The sequence below is a fragment of the Pleurodeles waltl genome, chromosome 1_2 (assembly GCF_031143425.1).
Source record: "Pleurodeles waltl isolate 20211129_DDA chromosome 1_2, aPleWal1.hap1.20221129, whole genome shotgun sequence".
Lineage (NCBI taxonomy): Eukaryota > Metazoa > Chordata > Amphibia > Caudata > Salamandridae > Pleurodeles > Pleurodeles waltl.
The window spans coordinates 627810165-627833503 of NC_090437.1; the positions used below are offsets into that span (position 1 = coordinate 627810165).

At 45.3% G+C, this 23339-nt stretch overlaps 1 protein-coding gene across 20 annotated transcripts in view; it reads right to left on the minus strand.

The window, feature by feature from the left end:
- The window catches only part of BLTP1 (bridge-like lipid transfer protein family member 1), a 1779540-nt gene that overhangs the window by 607007 nt on the left and 1149194 nt on the right, over positions 1-23339 (minus strand). For all 20 annotated transcript variants that reach the window (XM_069242474.1, XM_069242454.1, XM_069242518.1 and 17 more), the window contains 2 exons: positions 12516-12575; positions 3620-3846 (listed from right to left, as the gene is read on the minus strand). In XM_069242474.1, the coding sequence (XP_069098575.1) occupies positions 3620-3846; positions 12516-12575 (287 nt within the window). The remainder of the gene's footprint in view (positions 1-3619; positions 3847-12515; positions 12576-23339) is intronic.

Here is a 23339-nt window from a genome sequence, read left to right on the forward strand (position 1 = left end):
TCTACTCTGTAAGGGGTCCAATTGATGGCACCAACCCTATGTCCTGGAAGCTATGCAGCCCTTTATCACTTGTTCCAAGTCCAAGTAAAAGTCAACATCATCACCATAGTGTAGGGGTAAACCATCCCCATCATCTATCATGACTATCTGGCTGATCAGAATCTGAAACAAAAAGGTGATGAAACCTCTGAGGAAGGCCTTGTCATCTGAATAAGAATTTACTGGAACCAGGTGCACTGGAGTGGAGTTGATGCATGACCTAGGTCAGGGTCAAAGGTGATTTGGCTTTAGGCTGGACACCAGAGTTGGCAGGGCTTTGACTTCAGGCACCTACAAAATCAGGGCTGGCATCACAGAACAAAGGACCAGCACGGATCCTGAAGCCAGAGTGGAAGCCAACACCAGAGTTGGTGTAGAACTAGAGGCAGGCTCTTGGGCACAGATAGCACAGAGGACACATCTGCCACCAGTAATCAGACTGGATGCCCCCCTCAGATGTTTCTGGCCTAAAGGTGCTCATTTGGGAGTCAGGAGACAGACAAAAATAAGCATCATACCCTTTTTAAAGACCTCAACCTGCTGTACCATTGGCAATGGCCTGGGCAAGTAGATCAGTGTACCTAAGCCACACCTATCCGTGACCCTTAAACTACACCCATTCCTGAACCATAAAAAGTGCTTTTTACCCCTACATTCCACCCATTCCTGATCTGTAAAATCCTTACCAGAAAATCTATGAACTGCAAAACCCCTCCAAGCCCCTACACTCCACCAATCCCTACACCTTAACACCTCAAACTCCTACATTCCACTCATCCATTAAACCTAAAAACCCCTCACCACACCTAAACTCCACCCATTCCTGGTACCTATAAAAACATGTCAGCACTCCTTAACTCCATACATCTTTGAACCCTAAAAACACCTTTCTATGTCTGAATTCTATGCATTTCTGACCCCTAAAAGCCCTGATCACTCCAAAATAATACCTATATCTGAACCCAAAAACCTTCACTAGTCCTAAACACTCATGTTTTATGCAATTTTGGATTTTTCTTTATAATGATCTTTCCTTTAAAATGTTTTGTTTAATTTCTGTTTATTTGAATTTCCTTAAAATTGTCTTTTCTTAAAATTGATTTTCTATGATTTGGTTTCCTCCAAAGTGGTTTCTCAGTTTTCGTTTTTCCATTAATTCAAATAAATCAAGGGATTGTATTGTCCATGAGCACCTAAACCAGTCTCCCACTGAACGGACAAAAGGTAGGCTTTCAGCGCCACTAAGATGGCTCTTAGCTCCAAAAGATTGATATGGAGCCGATATCAGTTGTGGATCTGGCTTTGCGACCGGGGTTCAGGAGTGAGGGTAGTTGGAACCTTGGAGTCCTCCAGACTTCTCTTTGAACTGTAAGTGGCAGGATGGGGTTCAGTCCTGCTTCAACTTCTTGAATTTCCTCTTTCACTTTGGCATAGCGAATAACCTCAACTGCAAAAAAGAGTGCACCCTCGACTTGAAGCAAGAGCAGGACTTAAGCGAGTTCCAAGACTTCTTTTGGTGATTGGCAAGGACAATATTTACATGCACACTGGAAAATAATTTTAAAACAATATGGCAACTGACAAAAGGGAGAGAAGCTAGGGATCTGCCTATGAAAGCGCGTAACAAAAGAAGTGACATTGCCATACAGGAATGACACTTGTAAGGAAAGTCATGACTGAGAAACATTACACCTAAACTGGAAATTTTCAGAATGAATGACATTTACCACTACATAGAAACCACATCATAGAATGTCTTTTTGTTCAAAATTGGCTTTAGCATGCTCATTTTTTAAAGAAGTAAATACAATGGTTTTACTTTACTTTGTTCTTACTTTAAGAAACAGTTTTAAGAGGTATTTATTTCAGTGCTTTACTTCAGGGGGACATTATTTCACATTTGTATCTTTTACACTGTCAAACAATTACTTTGCATGCTTTTAATTTGCTAACCCCTCACCACTCCTTAACACCATCCATCCATCCATGACCACTCACACCCCTAAAAGCCATCAATCCCTGTCCCCTGAAACACCATCACCATATCTAAAATACACTTAACCATGAAATTTAAAAGCCCTTTCTACCACTAAACTCCACCCATCCTAGAAATCTAAAAAACCCTCACTACACCCATCACTGACCCGTAAACTACACCCATTCCTGAACCGTAAAAATCCTCACAACCATAAACTCCACTCATTTCTGAAGCCTAAAACCCCCTTTGATGCCTAGACCCCACCCACCTCTGAACCCTATAAACTCTTCACCGCCCCTAAACTCTACCCATCACAGTCTCTTAACCCATTACATTTCCTTAAAACCCTCACCAGGCTATCTATGAATTGTAACACCCCTCCAAACCCTTACACTCCACCAATCCCTAAACTTCAACACCTCAAACCCCTAAACTCCACTCGGCCATTAAACCTAAAAAACCCTCACTGCACCTTAACTCCACCCATTCCCGATACCTATAAAAAATGTCACCACTCCTAAACTCCAGACATCTTTGAACCCTAAAAAATCATTTTTATGCCTGAATTTTATGCATTTCTGACCCCTAAAAGCCCCTGATCACTCCTAAATATTACCCATATCTGGACCTGAAAATCCCTCACTAGTCCTAATCTCCACCCAAGTTTTATGCAATTTTGGATTTTACTTTAGAATGATCTTTCATTTAAAAGGTTTCCTTCAATTTTGGATTTGTTTGTATTTCCTTAAAATTGTTTTTCCATGATTTGGTTTCTCAGTATTTGTTCTTCCATTAATTCATCAAGTGATGGTCTTGTCCATGAGCACTTATACCATCCTCCCACTGATGGACGAAAGGTAGGCTTTCAGCACCATGCTGATAGCCCTTAGCTCTACAAGGTTAATATGGAGCCAGGACTTTGATGAAGACCAGAGGCAGGCGAGTGCCACTCCAACCCAGAAGACATGCATCGGTCACCACTGTCCGATCTGGGTGTGGGAGGGAGAGGGGTCTGCCACTGACCCAACTGCAGTCCAGTAACCACCACTGCAGATCTTTCACAGTCTCCGCCGAAATCTGAACATGGTCAGGCAGGACCTCTTGATGTTGGGCCTACTGAGACTTTAGATCCTACTGCAGAGCCCGCATAGGCCACCTGGTGTGCTAAACCAGAAGGAGTATGTGTGTGTGTGTATATATATATATATATATATATATATATATATATATATATGTCAGGGGTAGTAAGCGCTATATAAATACGATTACAATACAATACAATACATATATATATATATATATATATATACACACACACACACACACGTGTGCTCTTCACCAAACACTTGGGAACTACTTAGGATTCCTTACTTTTTTTTTGCATTCTTTGTTCTGCTCTCTAAGTAGAAGAGGCACACTTTGAGGAACCATAGAGGTAAAAAGTACACTATGCTAAACTATGATCAATGAAAAAATTATTTTTACAACTCAAGTACTCAATGTATAAACATGGCTCTGTAAAATAAACATATGCAGCCATATCCAGCTGGGGCTAGGGTCAGCGCATGATATGTCCGATGTAGCTTCCATCATTCTACTCACCATGTGAATGGTGGGAGACATGCTATCAACTTCGTCCTCATCTGACAAATCTGCAATATTTACAGAGTTCAGGTCGGCAATGTCGTCTACATCTTCCTCGCCAGTCAAGGTTGTCAGTGTGTTTCCAAGAGCATTAAGCCTTTTTCCTATATTAGGATCCATATGGACATCAATTCCACACATCTTCCACAGCACATTGAGAGTCCAGGTTCCAGCACTATTGCTTTCTAAAAAAAAAAAAAGAAAAAGAAAAAAAAATATATATATATACACACACAAACACGATTATTCAGTCAATACCTCAAAACTATTGTCATATTACTAACAGGAAATAGTAAATACAGATGCCCACGATCTCGAAACAATGCTCATTTTGATCCCTGGGACCAAAGTGTACGTTTTAAAAAAAAAATGTGTATTAGCAACATTTGTAATAAGCAACATGGCATAAAAAAAATCCCCAACTAGACAAACAGGACATTGATATTTAAGGTGCAGTTTGTAAATACAGAGACGCACATTTCTTTCTTTAAGTGACAGCACCATTATGGCCTAGAAGAGAGAGTCCTTACTTCCAAATATGTTGCGTTTTCCACCAGCTTTGCCCCAAATCAAAGGCAAAGCAAAATATTGATTTCCATTTTAAAATACATTTTCAGTGGTCTCCTTATGCGTCAATTTAAAAAAAAACTGTATCAGATTATACGTCTTCCTTAAATTAGAAAATGGAATAATGCTATTGGCATTTTGAAATATTTTTTTTTTTTTTTTTTTAATAAACAAATGTAAATTATTTTTCAATGTACACAAGAAAAAGCAGTAGCAGACACATTACAGTGCATGTAGTAGAATAGCTTTGCATCAAAACATTTGAAGTCACATAGTCCAGCTTTATAGTCGGTATAGCCAATAGAAGGTCCACTATTAGCCTCACAATTTCCAGAATTATTTAGGGCAGCCTCTGGTCTCATGGATGAGCTGTTCTGGCTTAATGCACCAGTCCATGTCCATGCACCAGGCAGCCACAGTATGTCCTGCAGTGGTCATCTAGCCACTAACTATATCCCACTTGGCCACTAGAGTTCCCAGCCCCAACAAAGTTTGCAGCCCTCTCGGGCCACGCAGGTCCTCCAGTAGTCCCAGCAATGCTAATCATGGGTGGGTTCTATGGTGCGCTTCAACACGTGTGAAATTATGTTGAAATTTCTCCCTAGTAACACACCATAATCAGACAGGTTCAGACCGTGTAGAAGAAATCCCCCAATCCTGTAGGTTATGAAAGTATCTCAAGGAACATTCTTGAAACTGCCACAGATTTTCATGGCATGAAGTAATTAAGGTGAAGGTATGTCAATTGAATCACTTTCAGATTGGAGGTCATGGCCAGTGGTCGAGTGGTAATGGTGGAATCCCTCCAGTCATCCTTACCCAGCTGGCCAATCCATCCTTCTCACCATTCCTGTAGAGGAGCAAAGAAGTCTGAACAGTTGATGATTAGAGTTTTGTATATGTGGGAGATACCACCTTTATCAAGGGGCCTCATAAGGACTTCAGACTCTTGTAGGTTGTACTCAAGGAGTTCTGACAGTTCGGTGAATTACGGCAGGAAAGCACGAATTGCTGAAGTAGAACACTACCTACAGCTCCTGAAAGTACTTCATAAGTGGTCATCGCACGGCATCCCCAAGCTGTGAGATACCTATGAGATCCCATTTATGGAAATTTCTAGCCTTGCTGCCTGCTCAAGACAGTGACCTTGGCTAAGGGGAGTTTTCAAGGTGAGCCTATAGTCCCACTCAAGGCCAGGAGGACCACCTTCATGAGCTCTGGAATGGAGAGGGGAATATGATCGCCATATTGCATCACACCCCAAAGAGGGAGACCCCCCAACCTAGAATGCCCGATCATGCCACCCCTGTGACACCAATCTTTAATAACCACCAGTTGCGGTGCCCAGTAGTACAGGCTTAAGTCGGCCACACCCAGCCCCCCATCATACAGGGATTGGACGTATTCGTCAAAGGCAATGCAGGGCAGCTGATGCACCCACAAGAATTCCTTTGTCTTTCCCTGCATGGCAGACTACCACAACTGTGGAATTAGCATGAGGAAGTTCTGAAAAACAGAAAAACCTTGATAAGACCATCAGCTTGAAGAGTGCAATGCACCCCAGCAGGTCAACGGGCAGAGTAGCCCAACATCCTATGTCACTCCACATTTTGAATAGAAGTGGTGTCAGGTTGAGACTCCATGTGAGGTGGGGAAATGTGTAACCCAGGTATTGAAAACAAAGCCTCCAGACTGGGATTGCCCTCTACTAACGGAAAGCCTTAGTGCCGTTCACAAGGAGAACTTAGAGAGATTTGGTCGCATTTACCCAGAGTCTGGATGCCTGCCCATAAAGATCCATCATTTGGAAGAGTCAGTGGCCCATGTGGGCCGGACGAGGTAGGAATAGCAACACATCATCGGCATATAAGGCAATGCGGTTCTCTAGACCTCTGCCTCAAGAGAATCCCCATATCTGCACATCACAGTGATCGCAGGCCACCAGTAGCTCCATCGGCAGGACTAGGAGAGGAAACGGGGGCATCTATGTCTGGTGTTCCAATGAATCAGGAAAAACGAGAGAGGATACAGTTGACATGTACCTATGCCCAGGCTTGAGAATACAGAACACAGACATATGCTATGAAATTGCTTCCGAACCCCAACTTTGAAAGCACTCCCAGCAAAAAGTTCTAGTCGAGGGAGTCAAAGGCTTTTTTGATATCAATAAGAAGCAGGGGACTGGGACCCACCAGGCTCTGGCGATGCTCAACTGCAGCGTGTACCTATAGAAAAGGAGTGTTGTGATGAGGAATGAAGATGCATTGAACTGGGTTGATCAGTCCTGGTAGCACCTGGAGAAGTCTATTTGCCAGCACCTTCATGTATCATGGCCTGGGATTCATCCCGGATAGAGCCTTAGTCAGCTCCTCAGGACTAATGGATTAGTCCAATTCCGTCTTATCAGAGGCATAAAGGGCTGGGAGCTGTAGATCCGCAATAAGGAGCACCATAGATTCCCCTCAGCAGTCCCTCTCTCATTTCTTAGAGATAGGCAAAAATCAGCAGACAGCAGCAATGGCGGTGGACTACTCAACAAGGCCCCCCAGGATGTTGATAATTCTTGGGATTACTTTAGATGCAGATTGGTGTATTGATTACCAATACAACACTTTGCCTGGTTTACCTCCCCAATGACATACCCCTCTCAGTGGAAGCAAACAAGGAATGCTTGGCCTCACTGAGACACAGTTGAAGCAGTATCGCCCTATGGAATACCAGACTGCATTCGGCTTGCTCCTCCAATAGGTCTACTCCATCCTTTTCAAAAGACATATGTGCCGTTACCATCCTATATGCCTTTATAGCTGCCCACAGGGTACCCAGTGAGTCCACTGAGCCCTTAGCAAGGTCTAGGTATCGCTGCAGTTCCTCTTTCAGGAAATGCTGACATCACTTCTCAACCAAGTACCAGGCGTTCAATCTCCACACTCGCCTGCAACCCTGTCCAAGTGTCCTAAAACGGAGTATGACTGGCGCATAATCTGAAATACCTCTCGGGGGGATGGAATCCTCTGCCATCTCCAGGGGAGGAAAAAAAGTCAATGCATGAGCTGGACCCATGAGCAGCTGCGTGTGAGTATACCCCTTGTCTACTGTGTTCCAAATATGCCACACATCGCAAAGCCCCAAGCCTGTCACACAATCAGGCAAGGTACTCTCAACCCATCTAAGCATCCGCCCAAACCCTGTGGTTTCCAAGGCAGGGGACATCACTATGTTGAAGTCCCTGCCTATAGGCGTACAGCACTGGGGAAGTATGGTCACGCAGGTCTTAACCACCTTCATGGCAGCCATTGGCAGGTGTGGGGACATTGGCACTGATTACATTGTACGCTTGACCCATCAGGAGCCCTTCAAGAGCTACAAATCATCCCTGTCCTTCTGACATGACTTGTGAAACCGCCATTGGTAAGGTTTTGTGGAGAAGAATTGCTACACCTCTTGAGCCCTGGGAGTTACCTACGTGGAACACATCATAACCATATCTAGCTAAGAATAGGCATGACCTGCCCATCAGGTGGGTTTCTTGAAGCATGAGGACTACCGGGGTGTTTATGCACGCAAATTGAGGACAGCTCCTCTTGTGATACGATCATGTAGGCCATTAATATTCCAGGTCATAGCCTTGAAGGCCAACATAGTTGTGGTGCACTAATGGGCAGGAGTGATGGGTGCATGAGGGAGCCCAGGTTGGAGTTGCAGTCTGGGCCCACACATCCCTCGGGCCAAAAATGGGCACTCTGTGGCTGCTGAGAAATAGCACTATAGAAAACATTGCAAAATCATAAAAACTCTGGGCCAACCAGGCCCACCTTCCCATCCCTTGAACTCCACCCACCCCCACTTCCACCCTAGAAGTTTCTATTGCCCCTTTAACCAATCAACACCATTAAACAAAAGTAAATTGCAGGTAATTTATACATTTCTATTACTGAGGCTCCTGGCATGTAGCCAACAAGAAAGGATTGTGGGTTGCTGACAAAGTGTGTCTGCAAGTGGTTTCTGAACACCAGGAAAAGCCTTGCACAAGAAGTCCAATATGGGCTGCCCCTCTCTCATTCTTATCAGCTGCCTCCCGGGAACCGCTCTGGCGGCATCCAAGGTCATGTCAGTACTTCAAAAGCCTACGGCCTCCGTTGAGACCAGATGACTTTACTCCAGCTCAGTTCCTGCTTGGGTAATGTCAGAGGATAATGAAGAGTTCTGTTGCATGCCCCTGTTTTTCCAAGGTCCTTGTATGGCGAAGAGCTGGACCTCAAGAGGCGCTGTTAAGGTGCCTATTCCCATGTCACCTCTGGGGTATCAAAGAGCAAAGTATTACAGGTATGTATGACTTAGTTTAGAGCAAAACAAGAGCATGTACTGCAGGTTCAGGGCCCACAATGTTTGCTTCACTGCCTGGAAGGATTTGTGCTGCTGCTGAACTTATCTGGTGTAGTCTGGGAAGACAATGATTTTAGAGGATTGGAACATTAGTGTTGCCACACTGCCAGTCGCCTAAACAACTGTGTCTCTATCTTTAAAGTTTAGCACTCTAGTGATCATAGGACGTGGAGGGGCCCCTGGTGGCAGCCTCACCGTTAGAGACCTACAGGTACGCTCTGTAAGAAGTTGGCTATGTATACACTATACCAAAATGAGGTATAGTGTGCACAGAGTCCAGTGGGGATCCCCAGAGGCTTAACAGAGGCTAAAGTAGATAATACTAATACTCTCTTTTGTGGTAGTGTGGTCGAGCAGTTAGACTTATCAGAGGGTAGTTAGTGCAAAGCATTTGCTGTACACACACAGTCAAGAAATAAGGCAAACACTCAATGACTAACTCCAGGCCAACGTTTTTATATAGGAAAAATATACTTTGTTACTTTATTTTTAGAACAAAAAGGATCTTTGTTGCAGATAAGTACAGTTGTAAGTTTGTATCAAGCTTATATATCAAATACACTTTGTTTAGGTTTTGCAGATAAAACAGTTTACAAGTAAGTAATATGTTTCAGTTTCAAAGGTAGACACAGTGCAATTTCTCATAGGAAACAAAGAAGTCCTAGGGGAGGAAAAATGTTAGCACAGTTTACAAGTAAGTACTCAGCTTACAATTGCAGTCTTCGGGAGTTACACAAGTCAAGATTCAAGTTGACCCCAAAAGCGCACAACCAGCAACACAGGGTTGGCCCGGTGCAGAGATCAAAGTTGGTGTCAGGTTTAGATGAGCACCTGGTGGACCACAGGTCCCAAACACACACCCTCAGCGGCACAAGGGCAGCAGGGTAGAGGGTGCAAACAGAGTCAGGCACCAAATGTTTTTCAATGGGTCGTCCCGGGGGGTCACAAAGATGCTGCAGGCTGGGTCCAGGGAGACAGTTGAGGAAAAGCAAGTAGGAGAGGCACCCGCTGGATGTGGCTGGACAGTCAGTTTGATTCCCCAAGGCCTGGGCGGGGGGGGGGCAGGGAGAGGGGGTGGGGTGAGGGCTGCGGATACAGGGGTACTTTTCGGAGTCAGGAATCTACGTCGGATCTGGTCAAGGTCAGGGGAGTCCTCCGGGTTTAGGCTGCAGGTATTGTTGTGTTGGCAAAGTGGGGTCAACTCAGGGTAGACACAAAGTCAGAATCACCTAGGGACCTTCTCTGGAACGCTGAGCCACCTGGACTCAGGCCGTGGGCGTTGAGTGCAGAGTGGGCAGGGCTTGCGGATCCAGGGGCGGTCTTGGAGTCCTTCTTGGATGTTTCTAGTGGACAGGGCTGCTGTCCTGTGGAGTTCTTGGTCCTCTGGTGGGCAGACAGTCTTCTGGGGGTTTGAAAAGGTCGCTGGTCCTTGAGAATGTGTCACCCTTTGGTAGTAGAAGTTCTGAAGCTACAGACAGGCCGTTAGAGCTGGGGCCAAGTCAGCGGTCGCCTGGAGTTTTCACTGCTAGGGTCAGCTCTTCTGTCCTTCTTCTTCTTCTTCTTGAGGTGACCAGGAATCTGAAGAACAAGGTTCAGAGGTGCCTCTTAATACTAGATTTAGGGGTGTTACATGGGTCAGAGGGCAGTAGCCAATGGCTATTGTCCCTGATTCCTATCCCTGTTGGCTACTCTCCTCCAAAGAACAATGAAGGATTCTGCAAGGAAGGGGTCACTTCAGCTCTGGACACCCTAGGGGAGGTCCCAGCTGCAGTGGTCACTCCTCCTTGTTTTTCCTAATTTTTCCACTGGACTTGCCACCAATAGTGGGGTTTAGTCCGGGGGGGCGGGCATCTCCACTAGCTGGAGTGCCCTGGGACACTGTAACAGGAGGCCTTAGACTTTGAGGCTCACCACCAAGTGTTGCAGTTCCTGCAGTGGGGAGGTGTTAAGCAACTCCACTGAGAGCAGGCTTTGATCCTGACCCCCATGGGGTCAGAAACTTGCTGGTTAGTGGCAGGCTGGCACAGACCAGTCAGCCTTTCCCTAAGGGGTTGAGTGAAATACAGGGGGCATCTCTAAGATGCCCTTTGTGTGCATTTTTCAATAAACCCAACAGTGACATCACTGTTGGTTTATTGAGCTGAGCAGTTTGATACCAAAGTTCCCTGTCTTCAGTGAAGACATCATGGAACTGTGGAGTTCGCAGTGACAAACTCCCAGCCCCAGTACTATATATGGCCACACTGCACTTACAATGTCTAAAAATGGACTTAGACACTATAGAGACAAATTGCTCATGCAGCTATGCCCTCAGCTGTGGTATAGTACACCCTGCCTTAGGGCTGTAAGGCCGGCTAGAGGGGTGACCTACCTATGTCACAGGCAGCAGTTTGAAGACACGGCACCCAGAGGTGGAAGCCATGTCAATTTTACCTTTTTCTCCCCACCAGCACAAACTACAATGGCAGTGTGTATGTGTTTGGTGAGGGAAGTATTAAGGTTGCATAATACATGCTGCAGCCCTTAGGGACCCTCCCTGGCCACAGCCGTATATTGTCGTATATCTTCAGTCGTATATTGGACAGTGAGGGCAGGCTTATCCCCCCAATTCCACTGCGTTGCCTCAGGAGGATGTCAGCAGCTCTGTGTCGCCACTCACAGGGGCCCCTCACTTGGAGTTGGTAAAGCACCACCACTAGCAATAGAGTGCGGGTGGTGCCACTGTCCAATTTAGGCCTTGACCCACCTTCCCAATATAGAGGGTACAAGCAGTCGAAAGCCAGTCAGTGGGGACAATCCCCCAGGAGTCCCAGAAGCAAGAAGGTGAGGAGAGAGAGGAGTGGCCAAGAAGGGCCTTCAGATCACCCAGTGCATCAGCGACTGGGGCCATGCATCCAGAGCCCCTGCAGGCCCTTAGTACCCCCTGGTTCCATCACATAGCAGCTTCAATTAGACATGAAGCGGGAAGAGCAGTTATAAAGAGGAGCATTCAGTTAGTCACATAGCCTGTCACTCCCAAGTTCTGCCAGCCACCTCCTTACCACAGCCAGTCCACATCTGGCCCTCCTTCTACCTGGCAATACTCCCAGGCCTTCAAGGCCGTCCCGTGGGGCCACCACCTGCACCAGTTAAGCCTGCTTCACTTCTTCTTCCACAGGTATCTTGACTGCCCAGTCACGAGGCAGGCCAATAGGCCAGGCCAGTCCCCGTCTCCCTGCAAGAGCTCTGGTATGTTTGCCGCTGGGGCGGGCCAACATCTATCATCCGATGTCACGGCTGGTCCAAAGGCCCTGGGCGCCCAGCCACAACAAATCAGTGTTGTGACCCACACAGGGCTTCCTGAACATAACAGCTGGTGGTCAGCATAGCCCAGGACGCCGCTTCAGCAAGCCAGCTGCCTGGGACCCACCATCTTGAGGTAGCACGGTCGCGTTGGGGAGTGCCCCTTGGTGGTTTTCTTGGTGGTGCTGTGGGCCTCAGAAAGGCACAGCAAGTGGGCGAGATCCCAAAGGAGTCTGCTCTCGGGTGAAGTGGTGGGTGTCAGCAACATGATTTTGTTGGATTACAGGCTTGGGTTGGAGAGCCTTAAGAGGGACATCTGCAATCGTTGCTGACCAGGCCACTTCCCTGAAATGGTAACTAGTTTTAAGCAAATAATGACGATGAATTGACATCCATATTTTGAACCTTTTAAACCTCTATCATACTACTTAGACATTCTACTCTTTCACATTTAGGGCAATGAGTTATTGCAATCCTATCTTGATATTTTTTCACTGCGTGTCTGCCATGATACCACAAGATTTCTTTAATAAAAACATGAATCATTTTTCTTTTCAATAAAGGTATTGAATGCATTTATGCACTACACAGAGATGTTCACATTGAGTTATGTCTTTACCTGCTGAGGCTTGCCCTGTTGTTCGAGAGCAGACTTCGTAGGTGCCATCTGGTACAATACCTAAAATTATTAGCATATATATAAGCGGTGAGACAAAAACAACTACACAACAAAGCACTTTCCGAGCTAAGAAATTCATGTTTTTTTATCTGCTCAATGACAAATGATAGCAGATACTAAAATAAGGCAATTTGCATATGAGCTAACAACAGAAGCGAAGGCAGAAACATTTCTGTAGTTAAAACTTAGAATTGCTTTAATTTTGTCAAAGCAAATCATATCTTCAGAAGAAAATTTTGTCATTATGACAAGATGCAATTATTCAACATACCAGTATTTCAAAGGTGTTTTCCTCTCAAGGCAACAAATATAAAAAATAAAAATCCCAAAGCACCAAAATTACACTGACAAAAACGTTTGTGAATGAAAATGTTAACACTGAAACTTCTGTGAATCACAAGTAAAAGAGGGAGAGAAATGGCTCGAACCACTCCTGCGGTCCCTAAGCATTAAAAATATACTGACTGCCCTTGTCAGTTTTTAACTAGTTGTAAAGCGGAACCTGTCTGCGAGGGGCAGCTTCCACTGTGTGAATGAATGGCAGCTGTGGGGATTTGGGTGATGTGAGAAAATGGGGTGTATCATATGCTGAGGTTGTGCTACCTCGCTATATAATACACTTACCAACTTTTTTAGGACCCTTATGTTTTGTTTTTCAAATCTTCAATTCAACCCTGGGTAGCTGTGGCTCTGAGCTTACAGAGACGAACAAGTGTAAAGCAATTAAAAGGCACTAAAACCATTGATAAAGAAACTGACAAGGCACCAAAGAAACCAGAAACCATTTTATAAAAAACAGACTGTTTCTGGCAGACAGATTAGCCACTGCCCTAACTAGCAGAGAACCATAGTCTCACCTTTGAGAGTGCTTAGTTGGCCCTGCAACTGCAAGGATGAAGGAAAATCCTGATACAGCTCAGTGCTGTTGGTGTTGAAGGATGAGGCAGGAGAAGTAGGACAGAGGTAGGCAGATTCAGGGCAAGAGTTGCCAGGCATGCCCCAAACCAGCTAGCACCGCCTTTCCAAAGGAACTTTATTGGCTCCAAAAAAACGCTTGTGCTTTGGAAGGTGCATTGAAGATTTTTTACTTTTGAACGCTAAAAACAGGCATCATGGGTTGCATTAAGGTGTGTTTTTGGTGCAGACAGGAGTAAAGCTCAGCTGGTTTGTAGGTTTGGTAGCATAGTTACATGTCAGAATGATTAGGAATCAGAATGTTGTTCCTTGGTGCACTTTTGGTGTTTCTTGCCTAGTTTATGGTTATCGTTTTGCATTTCGTAGGGTGAGAACGCTTTTCCTTCAAAGATGATTGATTTCTGGAGGCGGAATCTTGATTTATTTTTGTATTCGAGCAGAATTATTTGTATGAGTTCATGAAAAGTTTGTTTCTTTCCCAGGCCTGGCTAGGGATGTATGGGGAGCAAAATTGGTAAGTGTACACTCACCTCAGGATCTTGGCCTAGAACATATGCACTTTGACACCAATATTATCAGAAGTCCAGGACCACCACTATCAAATGTCAGGGTGCCAAATGCCAAATGCCAAAGCCTGCATAATATGGATTCCACCCCATGCCTCTTTAATCTTCCACTAGACACTCCCTGCCAATTGCAGGGCCTTCTTTTTTTCCATGTTGTCTCTTTTTATCCCTACTTTTCCATCCCCCCTTCTTCCCCCTTTTATGTTTTTCCCCTCTCTTGCTCTGGGTCAAAGTCTGTTGAGGAAAAAGAAGTGCTGATCCCCAAAATTGAATGCCAGTGAGCTCCATCTGAAACTACCGGCTCAAATTGAACAGTGCACATAAATGGATTAAAGCCTGATAAGGATGCTTTCCTGACAAATAGGTGAATTATCAGTGGAGGTCTAGCATATCGACAGAGGAATCCACATAGTGTTATCTGGCACAATGCAGCTAAATCCACACCCTGCTATCTGGCACTTGTGAATCCGCCTTGCTGGAAGAAACCTTTCTGAAGCTTGGGGATAAGTGTCATATGAGGAATCTGCAGACATCTGCCTGGTAGCAGTCAGAATTAACAGTTGTGGAAATAGACTTTGCTCTTTAAAAAACACAAAAGTGCAAATGCAATACATTACAAAAGAAACCAGTTGGAACAGAGTCATACTCTTGCTTCTCAAAGTCATCCATTGTGAGTGTGAGCCATGTTTGGGCAAAAGGACAGTTGTGTTAACACTTTATATCCAGCCCCTTCCTTTCCTTGACTATAAATACTTGGCATTTCATTTGGAAAGCCTGACTGTGATACTTCAGCAGCTCCACAATGGTTTAAGACAAATTTCATTGGGTATGAAGCTAAATCATGTCTTCATTCAACACTCCACAGTAGTCTCACATAGGTCATTCCAAAACAATGATCTTTGTGGGAGTGCACAATTAAAAATACAACCTATAAAAGTAAATGACTAAATAAAGAATAATTTAATCAAAGGTCACAGTAGACTGTCACCACAAGTCCATATTTTGAAACTGTGAATCGTTAGCCCACAGGACAGCGACACAACTACTGACAAGAAAAAATACATTGAAGATGTTAAGTGAATTTTGTGAGACGCAATGACTCCAAAAGAAATTCTAATATTTTAAAATCAAGGCTTACCATATACCTGCTTCGTTTTTTGGATCAGACAAAATAAAAACACCAGAGTAGCACACAACCAAAACCAACACTTGCAAAGAGCAAAAAGTTATTTATCATTGTTAGCGTTCTTTCTGATGAATACTCCAGATTCCTCACCTTCAGAACATCCCAGGTGCCAGTCTGGAAAATGTTCAATAGTTTTTCCACTCTAACAGGGGACTCTGTCTCCACCTCAGTACCTTAAACGGCATCACTATGACACCACTGGAGCTATAAGGCACACCCATAGGTGTGCTGATGTCAGTTTCCATCCTTTTTTAGGGCTTCTTGAAGGTAGACAGATCAGGCTAACATCAGGAAGACAGATGCAGTGTTTTGTAATATGATGGGACCAAATTAAGAGGAAACATCGGATAATCAGTCATGCAAAGGGGAGGAGGGTGGATTGGTGAGGAATATGCAAGTAAATAGAGCATCTACCAGAAACACTACCGAAGTTAAGTAACTTTTTCTTCTGATGGGTACTTCGACCTGCAGATTTCTTACCTTCTGAATAGATTCCACAAGCAGTCCCTTACCAGGGGGTGGGTGCATGGGTAGTTATACCAAAAAATCCCAAAGGACTGAGTGTGCAAAGTGATCTTCCTTTTTCACTTGATTCCAAACACTAATGCCTCACAAGTGTGTGAGCAGATGTCCACTATTGATACTACTCTCACCAGCCCATGACTGTGCTAGCAAAAGTGTGAAAGTAGTATGTCCAATAGGCGGTCTAGAAGAGGGTCTATCAAGTTGTCTGCACTCCGCTGGACAAATGTATTCCATCTGCTTGAGTATGCCATCCTGGTGGAGTGTTTATGGGCATATAATATAATATCCACCACTTTTGGGGGGTGAGGGGGCAAGGAAAACTAATTTGGGTTCCCCCATTCAATCTCAAGGGATGTAGGTGAAGGCACTGAAGGCTGAGATGTAGAACCTTTGCCTGCAACTGCAAGAAAAGGTCTACTTTGTGAGGGAGAATGAGTGCAGGGCACAAGGAGAGGTGAATGAGATCTACATACCACACCTTTCAAGGCCTATCTGGGGCAATCAGAATTACTTCATCCCGGTTGAGGCAAATCTTCCTCACAAAGTAAGGACTCAATAGAATGGAATGAAAAACATTAAACAAAAAGTCAGAAAGTTCCACTTCAACCAAAACGCATTCCCCAGTGTTTCCTGCACCAGAATCCTACAGAGCTGAAATATGTCCTGGTCTACCTCCGGATGAAGACACCATTCGTGGTCAGCAAAATGATGCCGACTGAGAGTGTCCAGTCATATGATATGCACTCCGGCTAGGTGATTTGCTACCAAGCAGATTTCATGGTCCTAAGCCTAGGGCTAGACCCACGTAGCCTCTTGGAAGAGAAGATGCAACCCTACTCCCCCTGCTGTTTATGTACCACATTGTGGTGGTATTGTCCTTCGAAATTTGGACTCACTGGCCACGAAGGTAAGGGAGAAAGGCCTTGAGTGACAGATGTATTGCTGGAAATTCTAACAGACAGATGTGCATTATCTGTTCCTCTGGAGACCAGAGGCACCAATTCCTCCAGATGCATCTATAATAACTGTTGTCACCAAGGGGGAGGTTGAAATGGTTATCTCTGGAATAGATTTCTGTTCACACTACAAGACTGTAGGTTCCACTGTAAAGCACATGGAGATTTTGACACAAGCTTGAAGGTCCCAACCATGTTGGAACCACTGCCTGCAGAGACACCACTGGATGGCACTGATGTGCCAGCGTGCATGGGCCACCAACTAAATGCAGGAGTCTAGCAAACCGAGCATGTGCAAGACAATAAGGACTGGAATTATTGCTCGATTCTAAAATAATGGAATCATAGCCTGGATGTTGTGAAATCTCTGAGGAGGAGGAGAGGCTTGATTTGTTATGGTGTCCAGTACTGCCCCGATGAACAGGATATTCTGAGAGCCTGCCTGGTGAGGCTTGGACATGTAGACTGAAAAGCCAGATTTGAATGGTAACTTGACTGCCATGTTCAAATGGAGAGACACCATCCCTGGAGAGCTGGCTTTGAGAAGCCAGTTATCCAGATAGGGGAATACTGGGATTCCCACCAGTCTGAGATGGGTTGCAACCACTGCCATCACCTTGGTGAAGATTCACAGAAGGGAGGCCAAACAGAAGAACTGAAAACTGGCAGTGTTTGGATCCAAAAGTGAAGAGAAGATATTTTTGTGGCACCATAGAATAGGGATACAGAAGTATCATTCCTCAGGTCTACAGATACAATCCAGTCCTCTGCTTCCAACACTAGCAGAACCTGAGGTGGTGACAACATTTTTAACTTTTCCTTTCTAGGAACCAGTTCAGAACTTGGAGGTCTAGGATCAGATGTAGACCGCTGTCCTTTTTGGGGTCCAGTAAGTACTGAGAACAGCATTCCTGGCCCCGTTCCTACTCTGGAACCAAGTCCACTGTACCCATTAGCGGGAAGGTCTGATCTTTCTGCAGTAGGACATGTAGGTTGTCTGTAGCAGTGCATGTGACTGGGGAGGATTGGACAGGGGTTCTGTTGGAAGGGTAGGGCATACCCTCTTTCCACAATCTGCAAGACCCAAAGGTATGAAGCGATGGTCCTCCAGACTGACGGAAAGGAGGTCACCTAAGGCAGTGTTTGTTTGGACAAGGGGAAACTAGGGTTGCTTCTCTGCGTTGGTTGGGGAAGACGAGGAGTAGGAGGAAGAAAGCCAAGGGAGGCCATGGGTTTTTCATCTTACTTAACTTCTATACTGCCTGTACAGGGGTTCGCCTGTTGTAGTTGCTGCTGCTGATGTGTGTATTGTTGACAACCCCAAAAGGAAAAGCCTCTGGAGAAGCCTTGAAACTTCCCAAACAGCCCATAACACTCTTTTTGAGTCTGGAGGTCAAGTAATCTTGCAGTGGCTTTGCTGTCTTTAAATCTGAATTGGCTTTCGATGCAAAGAGGAGGGAACCACGAAGAGAGGGGCCATTAATATTGTTTGAACATCCTGGAAAAAGCCAGTAATACAGAGCTAGGCATTGTGACGTAGGGAGAAAAATTTCCCCATGGTCCTTCCAAATGAATCTGCTGTGTCCAGGCCAGACTATAAAACCTGCATGGACACAGCCTGATTGTACCCCACTGGTTTTGTGAAGCAAACCTGAAGATCCGCTGGCAAATTGGTGATTACTGCTTGCGCTGTTTCCCAATTTGCATCAGCATACCACTTGAGAAGGTAGGTGGTACTCAGAGATCTGAAAGCCATGCTCCCAGCAGAAAACGCCTTCTTCCAAAATTGTGCCATCTTTTTTGATTCTCTGTCCTATGGCGTTGTGCGGAACACACCAGATGTCAGTTTAAAAATATACAAGAGGCTTGCACTACCAGGCTTTCGGGCAATGGATGGGAGCAGAGGAAAGCTGGACCTCCTAGTACTGGTATGCAGTTCTATGCTAAGGATTTGGAGACTGCTGTAGAAGTTTGTTGTTTAGCCCAGACCACAAGTATAGGCTCTATCGGGCCTCATCGAATGGCAGCAAGGGTTCCGAGGCATGGGTTGTTGTATGCAGGCCCTTAGTAAAGAGGTTGAATTTTGTCTTGGTAGATGGAGGTCCAACATCTCTGCTGCCCTCCTGATAATAGAGGGATAGGAGGTAGCCTCCAGTGGAGAAGGCTTAAATGGGTGTAAAATCTCCCACTCCAGGGAGGTATCAAGCTCACTGGTATCTTTGAGGTGTGCAAAGACTTTACCCAGTGTAGACTGGCCATCCCCATTATCATCGGCACTGGGGTATTCCTGAGAATCAGAGTCCCTGAAGAAAAATGTATTTTCCTCCCTTAGTCAAGTGTCTCTTCTGGAATGATCCATCAAGCCTATTAAAGACGGAGAAAGTTGTGATGGTGGTGGAGTCAGTTCAGCAAATAAGAGATAGCAAGTGTGCTGGCGTGGACGTTGTTTGAGGCGCCAGAGGAGTCACTTGCGGTGATGGTGATGTTATCTATGGCCCCGGAGTGTGGCGTTGGTGAAATAATGGGATCCAGTGTGGAATAAGGGATAGACTAGATGGTGTTGGAGTCGTGGCCCATTTGACAGGAGGCAAAGGTGGAAAGAGCAGGAAATGTACCAAGTGATACGGTGTCGGTAAGCCTCCATACATATAAGTCATCAGACCCATGGCACAAGTCAGCGTCCAGAGGGGACCACAAATGTACTGAAAATATCAAACATCGCGTTCAGCAATCTGTCCCAGGAGTATGGAAATCTGGGTAAAGCTGACCATTATGGGGTTTTGGAGTCAGCACCACAGGTGGCAATGTCTCCAGGATCAGCACAGAGACAGATGTAGCCGTAGGTGGCGGAATCTCAAAAGGATCATCTGTCAGTTCCTGGTCCAACGATGGTTGAGGTGAAGCAAGAGGACTTAGAAACATACTTTTTGATAAACAGTTCCATCTGGATTCAAGCCATCTTTTCTTTTTGAGCTACTTTTTCAATGACTTTGATAGAAGTTGAGACTTTAACCACGAACTGGAATTGCGGCACCATTTGCGTTCGTTTCACACTCTAGCCATAAACATGTTGGCCTCCCATTCCTTGAGTGCATTGGGATTCATTATCTGACATGACTTATAGACCTTCATGTCATGATCAGATCCCAGACACCAAAGGCCACCACATTCTCTAAATGGTTTGAAACTGGACTGCTTAGGTTGAGGTATTCTGCGGAAAAACCTGTACCTGAATAGAAATTGTAGCTAAAACTGTCAATAAGAGATTGAAAGAACTCAGCTTCTCTTTAATAGCACAGGAAAAAGGCGTTCATGAAGAGGTGCACTTTATGGCTACAAGTGAATGCACAAGGATGCCAAGTAAGGCGCTGAAGAGGAGTCAGCGCCCCTTGCCTGTGTGGGAGGGTTATTGAGGAATTATTGTCAGATACAGAAAGTATCTCTTTCACAGTAGTAGTGCAAAACTGCAGAAGTGCTTGATTTGTAGTTTCTTACTGCTGAAACCAAGGCAATATTGTTAACGGAGATCCTTTAATCAGGTCCAACTGTCTCTGGGCCACTATTATCATTCTAACAAACTTTTAGAGAACCCTTATGGCTGCATGGTCCAAGCTATGCCTGGGCCCTCTAATCAGTCGACTTGTTGCCAGGCAATATAAGCCTGCCCCCAATGACACGGCAGCCTATAAACGAAAGCCTGGTTGTACATGCATCAACGAGTCCAGCCACCACAAATGCCTTTCTGACCAATCTTCTGAATTTAGAGTCAAACACATTGATGCCTATGGAAAGAGATTATTCTCTTAAGCCAGTTTGATGTCCCAGGCATTATCAGGGCCTTGCTGTTTCAAAAGATACATGATGGTCAGGACACGGCTAAATAGGTCTTTCATACTGATTTGAACACCACAGACCACCAGTTCAGATCTTAGATGTCTGGATGCAATCAACTGAATTTTCAAGGGATGTCCTGGCATTCTTTATGGACATCCCTCTTGACGGCTCTAGATTGTTTGGGGGAGAAGACTGCCAGGTGCTCGAATGATTCAAGGACCGAAGACCCACCGCATGATGCATGAGACTCTTATCTCCTGCCAAGAGGCTCCATAATTACAGGATGTTTACGGGTTATTCCAGGGGAGTAGACGATAGATGTCAGCATTCCCAACCTGTGCAAGTAGCAGCAAGCCAAATCCTTTCAGGGCAGAGGTCATGGTGGTGTCCGAGGCCGTTGGCACCAAAAGGGTTAGCTCTCATCCATATCTTGCTCCTATACTGCAGCAGCTGCCAAACCGCCTTAAGTTACACTTAGGGGCACATGTCATTCAAAGGGGCTATGCCATGACGTTCATTTTGTTCCCATCCCCCCTACCACACACCCTCATCCAACCGTATCAGAGTGGCTGTCAGTGGACCATTCTGTAATCTTGCTGCAAGAAGTTGACCATTCTGCTGGACAAGGAAGTCATCAAGTGGGTGCCACCTTTGGAGAGAGGAGAAGGAGGCTATTCACACTACTTCCTCATAGTGAAGGACGGAGGTAACAGACCTATACTAGACCTCTCTACACTTACTGTCCTTCTATTGAAATATAAATTCAAAATGCTCAAACGCTGTTAAGAATCTTTCTGCTCTGGACCCAGGAGACTGGATGGCATCACTAGATCTGTAGAACATATATTTTCATATACTTGCCCTACAATCCCATAGAGATGATAAGGGGTTCACGGTGGGGTTGGAACGCTTACAATTTGCTGTGCTCCCTTCTAGCCTTACCTCAGCCCCACAAGTATTCATAAAAGTAATGACAGTGGTTGATGGCCATCTTCAGAGATGGGGGATACATGTGTTCCTTCAAAGAGACAACTGACTGCTCAAGTTGGCCTCGCCCAGTCAGTCATAGATCACCTCTGGACAATGACCTAAACTCCTGGCATCTTTGATTTTTCCACCAAAAAGCAAAGATCCCACCTGTGCCCCATGAAGAGGATTTCCTACATTGCGTCTATCCTGGACACAGTGACGTTTAAGTCATTTTGACTGCTGCAGCCAGTCCAGGATATTCAGGATATGATCCAATGTTTCTGGCTAAACCCAGAGCTTCCGCGAAGAAGGCTATGAGAGGCTTCATAAACTTCTATCCTTGTGCATACTCCTCATCCTGAAGGCAAGGTGGCAGATGCAGGTCCTGCAGTGGAACCTCAGATTTCAGTGGGTTAAGCATCATAGCTGCCTGTCTGACTCTATGCAGATATCACAGGAGATGACTCAAGATCTTCTGTGGTGGCAGAAAAATGTCAACCTATCTGCAGCAGGGCACTTTCCCATCCCCACTTAGTCTTCATGGTTGTAACAGATACGTCTCCGCTGGGGTAGGTGAGTCACACTGTGAGAGGCGGAGACCAGAGGTCTCTAGTGGACAGCCAACTCCACATCAACCTTTTGGAGCTTTGGGCGATCCTTCTGGCTTTGGAAGCCTTCATGCCATCTATCAAAGGGAGTTAGGTGCAAATCATCAAGAACAAAATGCCCACAATATCATACTGCAACAAGCAGGGCACAGCGGGGTCCTGGGCCATGTGCTAGGAAGCCCTATGCATATGGAAGTCGAAGGACCAGCAGAACATCTTTCTGGTAGCCATCCATATGACAGGGTCTCTGAATGCCAGTAGACAAGCTGAGCAGACTTCAGTTGGTGGCTCATGAGTGGATATCTCTACTTCAAGGTAACAAGGGCCATCTTCGACCAGTGGGGTACGTCTTGGTTAGATTTGTTCACCACTTGTGTGAATGTGCAGTGTCAACTTTACTCATCCTGGAGTTTGTTCCTGGAAAATCACTAGGAAAGCAATGGGACGTGGTCTCCTGTACGTGCTCCCACCACTGCCTTTCCTACCTTCAGTTCTGAGGAAAGTCAGGACAGATGTGACCCACTTTGTCTTAATAGGCCCTGACTAGGCCAGGAGAATATGGGTATCCAGAGCTCCTGGGCATGAGCATGTGTCGTCCAATCTGGCTACCACTTCGAAAGAATCTCCTGTTTCAGCAACAGTGGAGGATCCTGCACACAAATCTCAGCAACTTACACGTCCATGTGTGGAAAATGAGTAGTGACCATTGCCTGCAGCAGTTGTACCATTGGATGTGCAAAACAGCCTGTAGATGTCAATACAAATTTGTAAAAAAATTCGATTGACAGCAAATTTTTTGTCTCAATCACTATATTCTTATATATATGTGTGGGGGAGCAGATTCACTGCAAACCATTAGTGGAGAAAAAATGGTGCAGTGGAAGAACCTTCATCCCTGAGAGGATTGAGAAGGTGGGACCCAAAATGAATATTTGTTAACACCTGCTGCATATGGGCAAAGGCTCAATGCAGCACATTCATTATCATTGCTATGTCAATATTTGCAATTAGCTGGGTTGAGAAGATAGATGGTGGACGCAAGCCCATAGAGCCTGATATAACCCAACTGAAACTTGTCCTTTCCCTAGTTGCAGACCCATTATCCCCTGCCACATGTGAAGTCTGCCTTTAAAGGAGTAGAAGCTGCAACCTGGGCAGCGTCGGTGCTGGGGATGTCCAATTGTGCATGCACTAATAAGTAAAAT